This window comes from Diplodia seriata (genome assembly GCF_021436955.1).
Source record: "Diplodia seriata strain FDS-637 chromosome Unknown scaffold_1, whole genome shotgun sequence".
NCBI lineage: Eukaryota > Fungi > Ascomycota > Dothideomycetes > Botryosphaeriales > Botryosphaeriaceae > Diplodia > Diplodia seriata.
Genome location: NW_027117308.1, coordinates 872048 through 890843, shown reverse-complemented (window position 1 = coordinate 890843; position 18796 = coordinate 872048). Strand labels below are relative to the sequence as shown.

At 28.8% G+C, this 18796-nt stretch overlaps 1 protein-coding gene across 1 annotated transcript; it reads right to left on the bottom strand.

Annotated features, from left to right (window-relative positions):
- Positions 1–16141: 16141 nt before the first annotated feature.
- On the bottom strand, positions 16142–18511 carry SLS55_000271 (uncharacterized protein; the record flags this gene model as incomplete). The annotated part of the gene is made up of 2 exons (XM_066771784.1): positions 16142–16249; positions 16499–18511. 2 exons carry the CDS (start codon positions 18509–18511, stop codon positions 16142–16144), a joined length of 2121 nt encoding a protein of 706 aa, XP_066637063.1.
- Between the last annotated feature and the right edge of the window lie 285 nt (positions 18512–18796).

Below are 18796 nucleotides of genomic sequence, written 5' to 3'. Positions count from 1 at the left end.
GAAATAAGTTTACGTTAAGAAATTATTACAACCTAGACAGTACGGCTAGATACTTTTACTACGTAATTATATTATACGATAAATTACTAAAATATCTAGTTTTTTAAAGATAATATCTAAAATATTTATACTCTTATCTAAATATCTAGTTTTTATAAAATTTATCTAAATACTCTACTTTTAAGTATAACTTTTTATATATTTTCTTATAAATTATAAAACGGGCGAAACTAGATATTTAAATAAATATATTATAAAGTAGAGTATTTAGATAAATATTATTTATTTAAATATTAGTAAATTACTAAAATACCTAGTTTTTTAAAAATAATATTTAAAATACCTATACTCTTATCTAAATATCTAGTTTTTATAAAATTTATCTAAATACCCTACTTTTAAGTATAACTTTTTATATATTTTCTTATAAATTATAAAATAGATAAAACTAGATATTTAAATAAATATATTATAAAGTAGAGTATTTTAGTAAATATTATTTATTTAAATACTCTATTTTTTTTTAAATTAATAGCGTATTCTAGACTTTTTTTTAAAATTAATCGCGTATTTTAGTTTCTTTTTAGCCTCTTTTTTAAATCTATATAATAGAGTAGTTCTATATAGATAAAAATAGTAGAAATCTACTACTATAGTAGATTCTTAATTCTTTAAAGTTAGTATAATCTATTTCGACTAAAAAGCTATATAAGATACTACTAGATTATATCTAGTATAGTAATATAAATCTTACGTATTAAAAAGAGCTAATAAAACGCGTACATATTAGAAATATAAACTAGCTAGATACGAATTTCTACTTTAAATTAAATAGAAGAAAAATAAGTAATTTTATTATTTTTCTCTTTCTTTAATTCTTTATAATTACTTTAATTATAATTAATTTAAATTTTACTATTTTTTTCTATTTTAAAATTCTTTATAATTACTCTAATTATAATTAATTTAAATTTTACTAATATATTCTATTTAGGCGATATAATTATTAAGAAACTTAAGCCTTATATATATTTTTCTATATAAATATATAAAAATTAGCGATATTAATATTCTATACGCGTTCTAATTAACTACTAACGTAATATAATTAAGAAAGAATTCTAAATTTAACTAAATTTAATACGTATTCTTAAGTATATTAACTATAGAGTTAATATTAACTATTAATAGATATAGCGAATTCGTAAATAGACGAAAATTAAGATATTTAGTACTAAATTAAAGATAGTTCGTCGAATTTAGATAAGTTTTTAATAATATTTTTAAAATTAGCTATTAGAACTAATTTATTTATTACTAAATAGCTCTATCTTTATAAAATTTAATAAAATTACGGTAATAGAGGCGGTTTTACGCGATTTTCGCATAATAAAGAGAGTAGAGTATTTTAGTAAGTAATATATTATATATATATTAAGTAAATATACTAATTTATTTATTATTTAGATATACTTTTATTACTTCTAATGCTACTTGCGTAGTAGCTATTATTAATAATCGAAATTTTATTTCGATTAATACTACGCATATAAAAGTAGAAGCTTCTAGTTATTTACTAGTAGCTTTTATACTTAATTCTAATAACTAGATTCTTCTAATTACCTAGAAAATTTACGCTAGCCCTAAAAATAAGCGATTCTAGCTTAGATTTTTACGCTTTATTAATAAAGCGTTAATTAAAGCTAATTATACGATTTTTAAATATAAAGAAGAGAAAGAATTAGTATTAAATATATTAAGATTTACTTTTATAAGTAATCGTAGTATAGGTTTATTACCTATAATTTTCTATAGTAAATTATTAAAATATCTAGTTTATTAAAAATAATTTTTAAAATATCTATACTTTTATCTAAATACCTAGATAGATATTTAGATAAATAATAGATTTTATATAAAGTAAAGTTCGTAATTTACGAAAAATCGAATATTTAAATAAATAAAATATAAAGTAGAGTATTTAGATAAATACTTTTTATTAAAATACTTAGTTTTTTTTAAAAATTATATTAACTTTATTTCTTTATAAAAAACCGTAAAACTTTTAATTTAAGTACTTTATATACTATATTTTAAGGCGGGTAAATTACTAACCCCTTCTATATAATTACTAACCCCCCCTCGCCTAATTATTAACCCCCTTCGATAGATAAAACGGATAATAGCTCTTTTAAGTAATTTTAATATATACCCGGCTAGCGTTTTAGTAAGAAATACTAAAATATTAGTACGCGTTCTAGGCCTTACATCGCGTCTAAATAGGCTAAATATTATATATAACTTTTTTCTAGATATTAGTATATATCTTTTTTAATATAGGCGAAGATATATCGTAATATAACCGCTACGTAAAGCGTAGTATTAGTAAATATACTCGTTTTACTAAATTTATAACGTATAGTATTTCTCGCTTCGTATAAGCGAAAGACGGGCCGTAGCGAAAACTAGTTAATATAGACTTAACGCGTTTAAATTCTTAATCTTTTAGCGCCGATACGCGTATATAGAATAAAATATCCCGTTTATTTCTCTTTATTAATACTAGCGTTATCTACGCCTACGCCTACGTCTACGCCGGCGTCTACGTCTATTTATATCTATTTACGTCTATTTATTTCTACGCCTACGGCGGCCTTTAAGAGTATATCTCGCGCTTCTACCGCGTCGCGATTAGCGCAAGCAGCGTATAGAGTAGTATAAATAGCGAGGTAAGATATATAAGATACTAGATAAAGTTATAAGAGTTAAGAAAGATATTCTACTATATAAAATAAAGTATTTAAGGGCCGAAGATAAGATATTAAGGCTATAAAGTATTACTCTACTATCGCTAAACGGTAAATTACTAAAATACCTAGTTTTTCGAAAATAATTTCTAAAATACCTATACCCTTATCTAAATACCTAGTTTTTATAAAATTTATCTAAATACCCTACTTTTAAGTATAACTATTTATATATATTCTTATAAATTATAAAACGGGCGAAACTAGGTATTTAGATAAATATATTATAAAGTAGAGTATTTAGATAAATAATATTTACCGAAATACCTAGTTTTTTTTTAAATTAATGACGCATTCTAGACTTTTTCTTAAAATTAATCGCGTATTCTAGCCTCTATTACCTCTTTTTTTAAAATTAATCGCGTATTTTAGCCTCTATTCGCCTCTTTTTTTAAAGATAATCGCGTATTTTAGCCTCTTTTTAGCCCCTTTTTAGCCCCTTTTCTAAATCTATATAATAGGGTAGTTCTATATAGGTAAAAATAGTAGAAATCTACTACTATAGCAGATTCTTAACTATTCGAAGTTAACGTAATCTATTTCGACTAAAAAGCTATACGAGATACTATTAAATTATATCTAGTATAGCGATACGAATCTTACGTATTAAAGAGAGCTAATAAAACGCGTACGTATTAAAAATATAAACTAGCTAGATACGAATTTCTACTTTAAATTAAATAGAAAAAAGATAAGTAATTTTACTATTTTTTTCTCTTTTTAATTCTTTATAATTACTCTAATTATAATTAATTTAAATTTTACTAATATATTCTATTTAGGCGATGTAATTATTAAGAAACTTAAGCCTTATACGTGTTTTTCTACGCAAATATATGAAAATTAGCGATATTAACGTTTTATACGCGTTCTAATCGACTACTAACGTAATATAATTAAGAAAGAACTCTAAATTTAGTTAAATTTAATACGTACCCTCGAGCGTATTAATTATAGGGTTAATATTAACTATTAGTAGGTATGGCGAATTCGTAAATAGACGAAAATCGAGGCGTTTAGTACTAAATTAGAGATAATTCGTCGAATTTAAATAAGTTTTTAATAATATTTCTAAAATTAGCTATTAGAACTAATTTATTTATTACTAAATAGCCCTATCTTCGTAAAATTTAATAAAATTACGGTAATAAAGGCGGTTTTACGCGATTTTTGCGTAATAAAGAGAGTAGAGTATTTTAGTAAGTAATATATTATATTTATATTAAATAAATATACTAATTAATTATTTAGATATACTTTTATTACTTCTAATACTACTTACGTAGTAGCTATTATTAATAATCGAAATTTTATTTCGATTAATGCTGCGTATATAAAAGTAGAAGCTTCTAGTTATTTACTAGTAGCTTCTATACTCGATTCTAATAACTAGATTCTTCTAATTGCCTAGAAAATTTACGCTGGTCCTAAAAATAAGCGATTCTAGCTTAGATTTTTACGCTTTATTAATAAAGCGTTAATCGAAGCTAATCGTACGATTTTCGAGCGCGAAGAAGAAGAGAAAGAATTAGTACTAAATATACTACGATTCGCTTTTATAAGCGATCGTAGTATAGGTTTATTATCTATAATTTCTTAGCTATTTTCGCTAGCTTATAATTATTATTATAGCTAGTATTTAGCTAAAAACGTTAGTAAAGAATATAGTTATTCGATTGCGTAGTAATTTCGATAGGTAAGTTCTATTTTACTATTTTATTCTATTTAATTAGAGCCTAACTGGCTTAATTAATTAAGAATATTTTAGTAATTTAAGCTAATTAAATTTTAGCTAGTATATGTTATAAACGAATTCGAATTCTAGTAAAAACTTAATATAATTCGAGTACTAAATACTCGAGAAGTAGAGTATATCGATTAAATACCGTACGATTAATAGATAAAATACGTAATTCTAGTAAAAAACTATTCTAGATACGGCTAAACAACGTTAAATATCTCGAAATCTATAAATTCTTTATAGTTACTATATAGAAAATAGTATATTCTACTCGCACTAGAGGGTATTTAGAATTTTATTATATAAAAATTCGTTTAAAATAGTTAAAAACGCATAGAATTTCTACTAATAGACTAGGCATAGGCGAAATTTTAAGCAGAATTGCTAGAAGTAAGTAAATTACTAAAATATTCTAAATTAAATTTAAACTAATTAATTAATAATTTAGTTACGTATCTAGCGAGTAGTAATTTCTAATTACGAACGCGGCCTAGGTATAGTTTTAAGAGAACGCGTGTAATTTATTATAAATCTTAAAGATAAGACGTATTTCTACCTTAATTTTTAAGATTTTCGAATTCTCTACTACTATGCGCACGCGTTAATTACTTAATTTAGATATAATACTTTAAAATACGCTAGAGAAGTATATTCTACTAAAAATTACCGAGTTTTCTATAATAATTCTTAGTATTTAAGGTGTCTATAAATTTAACCTCTCTATTTCTAATATTTAACCCCCTCTTTGCCGATTATTAACCCCCTCTTCCTACCTAGTTATATACTACATCTAAATCGACTATAATTTCCGTATAACTTTTTTTTAAGTATTAGTATATATCTTTCTTAGTATATACGAAGTTATATCGCGATACGATTAATATATAAGGCGTAGTATTAGTAGAAGTCTCGCTCTACTAAATTTAAGTAAGTAGTATTTCTTAGGTATCTATACGGAAACTTATTTAAACGGGCTTAGCTTACCGAATTATTAATATTTCGGCCGGCGTAGTAACATCCGACCCGAGGGCCTTAACCCTCGCCCGTAATAGCTATTTAACTATCGTTCTACTATCGTCGCGTTAATAGATAGACTTACTAGCGATAAGATCTTAGTAAATTCTTCGGATATACTTAGTAATTTAGTAGTAAAAACTAAAGAATAGATCGCTCTCTTTCGAAGAAAAAAGAGAAGGGATTAATAATTAGCGGAGGGGGGGTTAAATTTTAGAAATAGAGGGGTTAAATTTATAGACATCGTATTTAAAGCCTTTTATAGTAAATTTCTTCGCTTTAAATAACGATACCTGCTTAATTATAGAGAAAATACGCTAAAGAAAGCGTAGTAAACCTCGTAAAAACAAGCGTAGACGACGCCTTACTACGTAGTAGTAATTACGCTAGGCGTAGTAGAGAGAAGATTAAAGAAACGTAATTCGCGGGCCTTATATAATTCTTCGCCGCGATTAGCTCGTTTAGTAAAGAGAAAATCGCGAGAATTTATAAGAAAATTATAAAAATTCGTAAGAATTAAGCTAATCTAGTAAAAATTTAAGTAAATTTAAGGAATTTTCTTCTAATTCTAAGAAAGAATTAGTAGAATTCGACCTAGAAAATACGAATTTATAAGAATCTAACGAATCTAGCGAATCTACTATAGAGAATAAGAAAGATTTAAAAGAAAATAGTTCTAGTAGCCCTTAAGAAACCTAGAAACACGCGAATCTATAGAAATCTAGTAAATCTACTATAAAGAATAAGAAAGATTTAGAAGAAAATAGTTCTAGCAGCCCTTAAGAAATCTAGAAACACGCGAATTTATAGAAATTTAACGAATTTACTATAGAAAACGTAGTAGAATTAGTAGAATTCGATCTACTAGGCAATAAAAATCTATAAGAAACTAGTCTAAATAGCGAATCTACTATAGAAAATAAGAAAGAATTAGTAGAAAATAGGTCTAATAGCCCTTAAAGAATTTAGAGACACGCAAATTTATAGAAATCTAGCGAATCTAGCGAATCTACTATAGAGAATAAGAAAGAATTAGAAGAAAATAGGCCTAGTAGCCCTTAAAAAATTTAGAGACACGCGAATTCGTAAGAAATCGATTAAAATACCCTCTCTAGCTTAATTTTAAGCTAGAATCTAGATTCTAGCTTATAAAGCGACGAATTTAAGCTAGATTTTACGTTAGTTTCGCGTAATTAAAGCGTTCTACGCCGAGAATACGCGAAAGCGTAAGAAAAAAGATACTTCGCCTTATAGAAACGGGTAAAATTGCTAAAAACGAAGATAAACTTATGTAAAATTTTATTTTAAAGGCGTTTAGTATTTAGTTTACTTTATTTTCTTATAAAATACTAAAAGATTCTAAAAAAACTTATAAAGAACAGCTTAAATAGAAAATAAAAAATGCGTTAATTTTAAAATTAATTTTCTCTTAAACGGTAGAAGATTTTAGAAGAATTTTTATATACTATTAAAATATAGTATATAAAGTACTTAAATTAAAAGTTTTACGTTTTTCTATAAAGAAACGAAGTCGATATAATTTTTTAAAAAAACCGGGTATTTTAGTAAAAAATATTTATCTAAATACCCTACTTTATATTTTATTTACCTAAATACCCTACTTTACATTTTATTTATCTAAATATCTAGTTTTTTATAAATTACGAACTTTACTTTATATAAGGTCTATTATTTACCTAGATAACTAGGTGGGTATTTAGATAAGAGTATAGATATTTTAAAAATTATTTTTAAAAAACTAGGTATTTCGGTAATTTGCCGATCGCTAAATGCCGCTAAATAGCTATAATCGATCGGTAATACTTAAGATAATAGTATACGTAGAATAACGAATAAGAGGTTTAATATAGCGAAGAAGATAGTAAAATCCCCGTAAAATTATATATAAAATCTAGAAATTTAAATAAATATCTCGAGGGAAAAGAGGTTAGTAATCTAACGAAAGAAGTTAGTAATCGTACGAAAAGAGATTAGTAATTTACGTATCTATTTTAATAGTATATAGAAATTTATCTAATATCTTCTATTATTTAAGAGAAAATTAATTTTAAAATTAATATATTTTTTATTTTCTATTTAAGCTATTTTTTATAAGTTTTTTTAAAATCTTTTAATATTTTATAAGAAAATAAAGTAGAATAAATATTAAATATCTTTAAAATAAAACTCTATATAAGTTTATCTTCGTTTTTAGTAATTTTATCTACGGTAAATTACTAAAATATCTAGTTTTTTAAAAATAATTTCTAAAATATTTATACTCTTATCTAAATATCTACTTAGATATCTAGATAAATAATAGACCTTATATAAAGTAAAGTTCGTAATTTATAAAAAACTAAATATATAGATAAATAAAATATAAAGTAGAGTATTTAGATAAATAATTTTTACTAAAATACTTAGTTTTTTTAAAAAATAATTCTAACTTCGTTTCTTTATAGAAAAACGTAATACTTTTAATTTAAGTACTTTATATACTATATTTTAATAGTATTTAAAAAAATCTCTAATATCTTCTACCGTTTAAGAGGAAATTAATTTTAAAATTAACGTATTTTTTATTTTCTATTTAAGCTATTCTTTATAAGTTTTTTTAGAATCTTTTAGTATTTTATAAGAAAATAAAGTAAATTAAATACTAAACGCCTTTAAAATAAAATTTTATATAAGTTTATCTTTATTTTTAGTAATTTTATTTATTTTTATAAGGCGAAGTATCTTTTTTCTTACGCTTTCGCGTATTCTTAGCGTAAAACGCTTTAAATTACGCGAAACTAGCGTAAAATTTAGCTTAAATTCGTCGCTTTATAAGCTAGAATCTAGATTTTAGCTTAAAATTAAGCTAGAGAGAGTATTTTAATTAATTTCTTACGAATTTAAGTGTCTTTAAATTCTTTAAGAACTACTAGATCTATTTTCTTTTAATTTTTTCTTATTCTCTAAAGTAGATTTACTAGATTTCTATAGATTCGCGTATTTTTAGATTTTTTAAGAGCTACTAGACCTATTTTCTACTAATTCTTTTTTATTTTCTATAGTAGATTCGCTATTTAGACTAGTTTCTTTTAAATTTTTATTATCTAGTAGATTAAATTCTACTAATTCTACTACGTTTTCTATAGTAGATTCGCTAGATTCGCTAAATTTCTATAAATTTACGTATCTCTAAATTCTTTAAGAGCTACTAAATTTATTTTCTACTAATTCTTTCTTATTCTCTATAGTAGATTTACTAGATTCGCTAGATTCTTATAAATTCGTATTTTCTAGATCGAATTCTACTAATTCTTTCTTAGAATTAGAAGAAAATCCCTTAAATTTACTTAAATCTTTACTAGATTAGCTTAATTCTTACGAATTTTTATAATTTTCTCTCTACTAAATAAGCTAATCGCGGTAAAGAATCGTATAAGGCCTATAAATTATATTTCTTTAATCTTTTTTCTACTACGCCTAGCGTAATTACTACTATATAGTAAGACGTCGTTTACGCTTATTTTTATAAAGTCTTCTACGCCCTCTTTAGCGTATTTTCTTTATAATTAAGTAGATATTACTATCTAAAGCGAAGAAATTTACTATAAAAGACTTTAAATACTAAGAATTATTATAGAAAACTTAGTAGTTTTTAGTAGAATATACTTCTTTAGCGTATTTTAAAGTATTATATTTAAATTAAATAATTAGCGCGTGCGCGTAGTAATAGAAAATTTAAAAATCTTAAAAATTAAGATAGAAATACGTTTTATCTTTAAAATTTATAATAAATTATACGCGTTCTCTTAAAACTATATCTAGATTGTATTTATAATTAGAAATTACTACTCGCTAGATATATAACTAAATTATTAATTAATTAGTTTAAATTTAATTTAGAATATTTTAGTAATTTACTTACTTCTAGTAATTTTACTTAAAATTTCGCCTATGCCTAGTCTATTAGTAGAAATTCTATACGTTTTTAACTATTTTAAACGAATTTTTATATAGTAAAATTCTAAATACCCTTTAGTACGAGTAGAATATACTATTTTCTATATAGTAACTATAAAGAATTTATAGATTTCGAGATATTTAACGTTATTTAGCCGTATTTAAAATAGTTTTTTACTAGAATTACGTATTTTATCTATTAATCGTATAGTATTTAATTAATATACTCTACTTCTTAAGTATTTAGTATTTAAATTACGTTAAGTTTTTACTAAAATTCGAATTTATTTATAACGTATACTAACTATAATTTAATTAGCTTAAATTAAGCTAGTTAGACTCTAATTAAATAGAATAAAATAGTAAAATAGAACTTATCTATTAAAATTACTATATAATTAAATAACTATATTCTTTACTAACGTTTTTAGCTAAATACTAGCTATAATAATAATTATAAGCTAGTAGAAATAGCTAGAAAATTATAGATAATAAACCTATACTACGATTACTTATAAAAGTAAATTTTAGCGTATTTAATATTAATTCTTTCTTTTTTTCGCGCTTAAAAATCGTATAATTAGCTTTAATTAACGCTTTATTAATAAAGCGTAAAAATCTAAGCTAAAATTACTTATTTTTAGGGCTAGCGTAAATTTTCTAGATAATTAAAAGAATCTAGTTATTAGAATCGAGTATAGAAGCTACTAGTAAATAACTAGAAGCTTCTACTTTTATATGCGTAGTATTAATCGAAATAAAATTTCGATTATTAATAATAGCTACTACGCAAGTAGCATTAGAAGTAATAAAAGTATATCTAAATAATAAATAAATTAGTATATTTACTTAATATATATATAATATATTACTTACTAAAATACTCTACTCTCTTTATTATGCGAAAATCGCGTAAAACCGCCTCTATTACCGTAATTTTATTAAATTTTATAAAGATAGAGCTATTTAGTAATAAATAAATTAGTTCTAATAGCTAATTTTAAAAATATTATTAAAAACTTATCTAAATTCGACGAACTATCTTTAATTTAGTACTAAATATCTTAATTTTCGTCTATTTACGAATTCGCTATATCTATTAATAGTTAATATTAACTCTATAGTTAATATACTTAAGAATACGTATTAAATTTAGTTAAATTTAGAATTCTTTCTTAATTATATTACGTTAGTAGTTAATTAGAACGCGTATAGAATATTAATATCGCTAATTTTTATATATTTATATAGAAAAATATATATAAGGCTTAAGTTTCTTAATAATTATATCGCCTAAATAGAATATATTAGTAAAATTTAAATTAATTATAATTAAAGTAATTATAAAGAATTAAAAAGAGAGAAAAATAGTAAAATTACTTATCTTTCTTCTATCTAATTTAAAGTAGAAATTCGTATTTAGCTAGTTTATATTCTTAATACGTACGCGTTTTATCGGCTCTTTTTAATACGTAAGATTCGTATTACTATACTAGATATAATTTAGTAGCATCTTATATAGCTTTTTAGTTAAAATAGATTACGCTAACTTCGAATAGTTAAGAATCTACTATAGTAGTAGATTTCTACTATTTTTATCTATATAGAACTACTCTATTATATAGATTTAGAAAAGAGACTAAAAAGAGGCTAAAAAGAGGCTAAAATACGCGATTAATTTTAAAAAAGAGTCTAGAATACGCCATTAATTTTAAAAAAAAACTAGGTATTTTAATAAATATTATTTATCTAAATACTCTACTTTATAATATATTTACCTAAATATCTAGTTTCGCCCGTTTATAATTTATAAGAAAATATATAAAAAGTTATACTTAAAAGTAGGGTATTTAGATAAATTTTATAAAAACTAGGTATTTAGATAAGGGTATAGATATTTTAGATATTATTTTTAAAAAACTAGGTATTTTAGTAATTTGCCGAAGGGTATAGGTATTTTAGAAATTATTTTTAAAAAACTAGATATTTTAGTAATTTGCCGTTTATAAAAACTAGGTATTTAGATAAGAATATAGATATTTTAGATATTATTTTTAAAAAACTAGGTATCTTAGTAATTTACCGTATAATAGAGTATAGTAGAAAGAGATAGTTATTTAATAGTTACTCGCGCGGATACTTCTTAGCGTTAAGCGCGATAGACTATATTACCGTTATATTTATCTTAGGCGCTACGTTCTTTTTCTTAACACTATAGTCGCCTATTAGGCTTTACTTATAGTTCGATATATCGCTACCTAACGGGTATTACTATACTAGATACGATATACTAGGATTTTTTAGCGCGAAAAGATATACTATCGCCGTTAGACTTCTAGTATCGCTAAGAGTATTAACTTACGGTAAATTACTAAAATACCTAGTTTTTCGAAAATAATTTCTAAAATACCTATACCCTTACTTAAATACCTAGTTTTTATAAAATTTACCTAAATACTCTACTTTTAAGTATAACTATTTATATATATTCTTATAAATTATAAAACGGGCGAAATCGGGTATTTAGATAAATATATTATAAAGTAGAGTATTTAGATAAATAATATTTATCGAAATACCTAGTTTTTTTTTAAATTAATGGCGTATTCTAGACTCTTTCTTAAAATTAATCGCGTATTCTAGCCTCTATTCGCCCCTTTTTTTAAAATTAATCGTATATTTTAGCCCCTATTCGCCTCTTTTTTTAAAATTAATCGCGTATTTTAGCCTCTTTTTAGCCTCTTTTTAGCCCCTTTTCTAAATCTATATAATAGAGTAGTTCTATATAGGTAAAAATAGTAGAAATCTGCTACTATAGTAGATTCTTAACTATTCGAAGTTAGCGTAATCTATTTTAACTAAAAAGCTATATAAGATACTACTAGATTATATCTAGTATAGCGATACGAATCTTACGTCTTAAAAAGAGCTAATAAAACGCGTACGTATTAAGAATATAAACTAGCTAGGTGCGAATTTCTACTTTAAATTAGATAGAAGAAAGATAAGTAATTTTACTATTTTTTTCTCTTTTTAATTCTTTATAATTACTCTAATTATAATTAATTTAAATTTTACTGTTTTTTTCTATTTTAAAATTCTTTACAATCACCTTAATTATAATTAATTTAAATTTTACTATTTTTTCCTATTTTAAATTCTTTATAATCACCCTAATTGTAATTAATTTAAATTTTACTAATATATTCTATTTAGGCGATGTAATTATTAAAAAACTTAAGCCTTATACGTATTTTTCTACGCAAATATACGAAAATTAGCGATATTAACATTCTATACGCGTTCTAATCGACTACTAACGCAATATAATTAAGGAAGAACCCTAAATTTAGCTAAATTTAATACGCACCCTCGAGCGTATTAACTATAGGGTTAATATTAACTATTAGCAGGCCTAGTAAATTTATAAATAGGCGAAAATTAAGGCGTTTAGTACTAAATTAGAGATAATTCGTTAAATTTAGGTAAGTTTATCTATAAAATTAGCTATTAAAACTAATTTGTTTATTACTAAATAGCCCTACCTTCGTAAAATTCGATAAAATTACGGTAATAGAGGCGGTTTTACGCGATTTTCGCGTAATAAAGAGAGTAGAGCATTTTAGTAAGTAATATATTATATATATATTAAGTAAATATACTAATTAATTATTTAGATATACTTTTATTACTTCTAATACTACTTACGCAGCAGCTATTATTAATAATCGAAATTTTATTTCGATTAATACTGCGTATATAAAAGTAGAAGCTTCTAGTTATTTACTAGTAGCTTCTATACTCGATTCTAATAACTAGATTCTTCTAATTGCCTAGAGAATTTACGCTAGCCCTAAAAATAAGCGATTTTAGCTTAGATTTTTACGCTTTATTAATAAAGCGTTAATCGAAGCTAATCGTACGATTTTCGAGCGCGAGAAAGAGAAAGAGAAAGAATCGATATTAAACACGCCGAGATTCGCTTTTATAAGCGATCGTAGTATAGGTTTATTACCTATAATTTTCTAGCTATTTCCGCTAGCTTATAATTATTATTATAGCTAGTATTTAGCTAAAAACGTTAGTAAAGAATATAGTTATTCGATTATATAGTAATTTCGATAGATAAGTTCTATTTTACTATTTTATTCTATTATAATTAAGCTAATTAAATTCTAGCTAGTGCATATCACGAACGAATTTAAATTCTAGTAAAAACTTAACGCAATTCGAGTACTAAATGCTCGAGAAGTAGAGTATATCGATTAAATACCGTACGATTAATAGATAAAATACGCAATTCTAGTAAAAAACTATTCTAGATACGGCTAAACAACGTTAAATATCTCGGAATCTATAAATTCTTTATAGTTACTATATAGAAAACAGTATATTCTGCTCGCACTAGAGGGTATTTAGAATTTTACTATATAAAAATTCGTTTAAAATAGTTAAAAACGTATGGAATCTCTACTAATAGACTAGGCATAGGCGAAATTTTAAGTAGAATTACTAGAAGTAAGTAAATTACTAAAATATTCTAAATTAAATTTAAACTAATTAATTAATAATTTAGTTACGCATCTAGCGAGTAGTAATTTCTAATTACGAACGCGGCCTAGATATAGTTTTAAGAGGACGCGTGTAATTTATTATAAATCTTAAAGATAAAACGTGTTTCTATCTTAATTTTTAAGATTTTCGAATTTTCTATCGCTACGCGTACGCGCTAATTACTTAATTTAGATATAATACTTTAGAATACGCTAAAGAAGTATATTCTACTAAAAATTACTAAGTTTTCTATAATAATTCTTAGTATTTAAAGCCTTTTGCAGTAAATTTCTTTACTTTAGATGGCGATACCTGCTTAATTATAGAGAAAATACGCTAAAGGGGGCGTAGTAGACCTCGTAAAAATAAGCGTAGGCGACGCCTTACTACGTAGCAGCAATTACGCCAGACGTAGTAGAGAGAAGACTAAAGAAACGTAATTCGCGGGCCTTATACGATTCTTCGCCGCGATTAGCTTATTTAGTAAAGAGAAAATCGCGAGAATTTATAAGAAAATTACGAAAATTCGTAAGAATTAAGCTAATCTAGTAAAGATTTAAGTAAATTTAAGGGATTTTCTTCTAATTCTAAAAAAGAATTAGTAGAATTCGACCTAGAAAATACGAATTTATAAGAATTAGGCGAAGATTCGAGTAAATCTAAAGAAGAATTAGTAGAAAATAGGTCTAGCAGCCCTTAGAAAACCTAGAAATACGCGAATCTACTAGAATCTAGCGAATCTACTATAGAGAATAAGAAAGATTTAGTAGAAAATAGTTCTAGTAGCCCTTAAGAAACCTAGAAACACGCGAATTTATAGAAATCTAGCGAATTTACTATAGAAAACGTGGTAGAATTAGTAGAATTCGATTTACTAGGCAACGAAAATCTATAAGAAACTAGCCTAAATAGTAAATCTACTATAGAAAATAAGAAAGAATTAGTAGAAAACAGGTTTAGCAGCCCTTAGAAAATCTAGAAACACGCGAATCTACTAGAATCTAGCGAATCTACTATAAAGAATAAAAAAGAATTAGAAGAAAATATTCTTTCTAGCTTAATTTTAAGCTAGAATCTAGATTCTAGCTTATAAAGCGACGAATTTAAGCTAGATTTTACGCTAGTTTCGCGTAATTTAAAGCGTCCTGCGCCGAGAATACGCGAAAGCGTAAGAAAAAAGGCACTTCGCCTTATAGAAATAGGTAAAATTGCTAAAAACGAAGATAAACTTACGTAGAATTCTATTTTAAAGGCGTATAGTGTTTAATTTGCTTTATTTTCTTGTAAAATACTAAAAGATTCTAAAAAAACTTGTAAAGAATAGCTTAAATAGAAAATAAAAAATGTGTTAATTTTAAAATTAATTTTCTCTTAAACGGTAGAAGATTTTAGGAAAATTTTTGCACACTATTAAAATATAGTATATAAAGTACTTAAATTAAAAGTTTTACGTTTTTCTATAAAGAAACGAAGTCGATATAATTTTTTAAAAAAACCGGGTATTTTGGTAAAAAATATTTATCTAAATACCCTACTTTATATTTTATTTACCTAAATACCCGGTTTTTCGTAAATTACGAACTTTACTTTATGCAAGGTCTATTATTTACCTAGATAACTAGGTGGGTATTTAGGTAAGGGTATAGGTATTTTAGAAATTATTTTTAAAAAACTAGGTATTTCGGTAATTTGCCGGTTAACTTAGCGCCCCCTATTAGCTAGCCCTTACTTGTTACTAAGAATTAAGCCATCGTTTGCAACAAGCGTCGAGTATAAAGTTATTATTATTTCCATGCCCTTTCTTTCGTAGGAGCTCCTACAGATCAAATCCCGAATCCACCTACAACTACCCGACAAATTTCTTAACGACAGCTCAAGAGCTACGTCCAGCAAATCCCGAATCCTCCTACAACTGGTCGATAAATTTCTTAACGACAGCTTAAGAGCTTCGTCTAGTAAGTCGGGCATTCGCCGCGTCTAACTTTTTGCGCGCATCTGCTAGCTCTAGACGTAGGCCACGACAGGTTTTCGCTGCGATCCCCATCTGCTCGTGATACAGCGCGAGCAACTAGTTGTGCTTCGCCAGTGTGTCCTTCGCCCATTCGTTGTTACTGGCGATGCGCACCTTGTACTTGTCAATAGTGTCTTCGAGCTTGCGAACCGCGCTAAGGATGACCTCAGCCGCATTTCAGAGACGATCGTACCGCCTGCGTTAAATGTCCATCTCGGACTCATAACGTTAAGCTTCCGATTCGGCCTTTGCTAATAGTGTCTTAATGTTATCTTCTGCCTTTTCGATAGCCCTCTGCAAGATTTCACTCCGAAGCTTTGCGCCGCGCCTGAACTCGTGGAGCTCGTGCTCTTTCTGCTATACCTCCTTACGATGCACTGCGGCTGAATCATGTTCTTGCTGAAGCACTCTAACCTGCTGCTCCGTCCGCTTCAGGCTTCTTTCTGTGGCGATAAGCTTGTTCATCCTTTCATTTGTAAGGTTGTGCAGGTATTGTTGGTTGTTAGTGAGCCTCTTAATCTCGTGCGCCTTTTGCGATTCACGACGACGCAGACTTTCCTCATAGTCCTTCTTACGACGACGCAAGCTTTCTTCATGCTCCTTCTCCATCTTTTTCATCTGACCCTTCAGCTGATCCGTCTCGGTTTCTGCTGAATTCATTCGTTTCAAGACACGGAACGTTGCTATTGAGATGTGCACCCGGAGTACGGTGGTCGACCTCTTAACGTTCCGAAGTTTCCTAGATTTAAACTCCAGTTGAGCAGCCGATCTCTTAGAACTCTTAACCAGAGCTTGCTCTTTCTTACTCTGGATGTTTGCTTGTTTCTCGAGCCGCAAAATCAAGCTGTTTCTTATGTTGACGTCATGCTGCAGACTTTTGATGGAAGAGTTTCGGTCAGCCACGCACTTCCTCTGCGACTCCAGGTCGGTGTTCAGGTCGTGAATCTCGATCTCGAGGCTGGCGATCCGTTCATTCTTCTCCTTGACGGTTTGCGCGCTCTCGTCTTCCAAATCACTGAGACGGTTGACGCCGACGGAAACACGTCCTTCCAGCTCAATCATTCGCTTTCCATCCCTTTCCATTTGCTCCTCCAGATCCTGGTAGCGCTCGGTGAGGAGACGATTGCGCCTTTGGAGCTTCTCGTTGCGCTCTGTTTCTTTGCCAATGCTCTGTTCGAGCATGGCCGTGTCTGTGCCAGCATTCGTTAACTGGAGTTCAAGGCCCTGGATGCACTGCTTGAGTACGGCGGCTTCGTCCTTCAGTGTCGTATTATCGTTCTGGGCCGTCTCCAAATTCTCCTTCAGAAGCTTGATCGTTGCTTCAAAATGGGTTGCCTCGACACTATGATTGGTGTTGGAATCGCGCAGATTCTGTTTCAAGTCTTTGATGCGCTGTTCTCTCTGCTCAAACTTCTCCTGTGCAGCAGCATGTTCGTTGAGCTGGTCAGATTGCAAGCGGTTGAGACGACCCAAGTCACGGGCTTCTGCCTGCGCATCGAGGAGCTGCCCGTTCAGCACTTCATTGGCAGCTTCCATGTTCTCCTGTGCTGCAATATGTTCCTTGAGCTGGTCACGGGCTTCTTCCTGCGCATCGAGGAGCTGCCTGCTCAACACTTCATTGGCAGCCCCCTTTTCAGCGATGACAGCTGCCATGTTCTCTTGAGCCGTGACGTTTTGCTTGAGCTGGTCAGATTGGATGCGGTTGAGACGGTCCAGATCCTGGGATTCTGCCTGCGCATCGAGAAGCTTCCTGTTCAAAGCTTCTTTTTCGGCTATGGCGGCTGCCATGTCATCTTCAAGTTCACTGATGCAGACATCTCTCAGGTCAACTTGCATCTTGAAGTCGAATTTGGCATTGGAAAATTCCAGCTCGAGTGCGCGGAACTTGTCCTTTCCTGCCTTCATCGTGGCCTCAGCATCTGTGATGACTCGCCGAAGTATGTTTAACTGCGAGTCTCTCGTGCCAACTTTGGAGGTGGAATTGGCTGCGGCCTTTTCAAGGGAAGAGAAGCTCAACCGGAGTGAGTTGAGCTTGGCTTGCTCGTTGGTAATGGCCGTCTCGAGCTCCCGGATGGGCTCGGTTTTCTTGCCAACTTCCGAATTGGAAGTGGCTGTGGCCTTTTCAAGGGAAGAGAAGCTCAACCGGAGTGAGTTGAGCTTGGCTTGCTCGTTGGTAATGACCGTCTCGAGCTCCCGGATTCGCTCGGTTTTCTTGCCAACTTCCGAATCGGAAGTGGCCACGGCCTCCTCAAGGCGGGAGACGCTCAATTGGAGTGACCTGAACTTGCCTTGCTCGTTGGCGATGGCCGCCTCGAGCTCCTGGATTTGCTTGTTTTTCTTGCCAACTTCCGATTCGGATGTGGCCACGGCCTCCTCAAGGCGGGAGACGCTCGCCCTCATTGTGTCGATCTTCTCTGTCGTGACCATCTCAAGCTCATAGAATCGAGTCAGTCATTTACCAACTTCCAAGTTGGAAGTGGCGAGAGCGGCGTCTATGTGCGTGATTCTCGACTGCAGCTCTTCTCCTCGGTCCGTTTGCTTCTACAACGCGAATTTGAGTTGCCTGACGCGACCTCGCCGTTCTTCTAGCCCATCCCGGGCCTGGCGAGCATGGAGCCGTAACTCGCGGAGCTGTTGTTGCATCTTGTCGTTCTCGACCAGGCACTGTCGTATCTTCTTCTCGGCCTCGTTGGTTCGGTCATTCAGGGACCG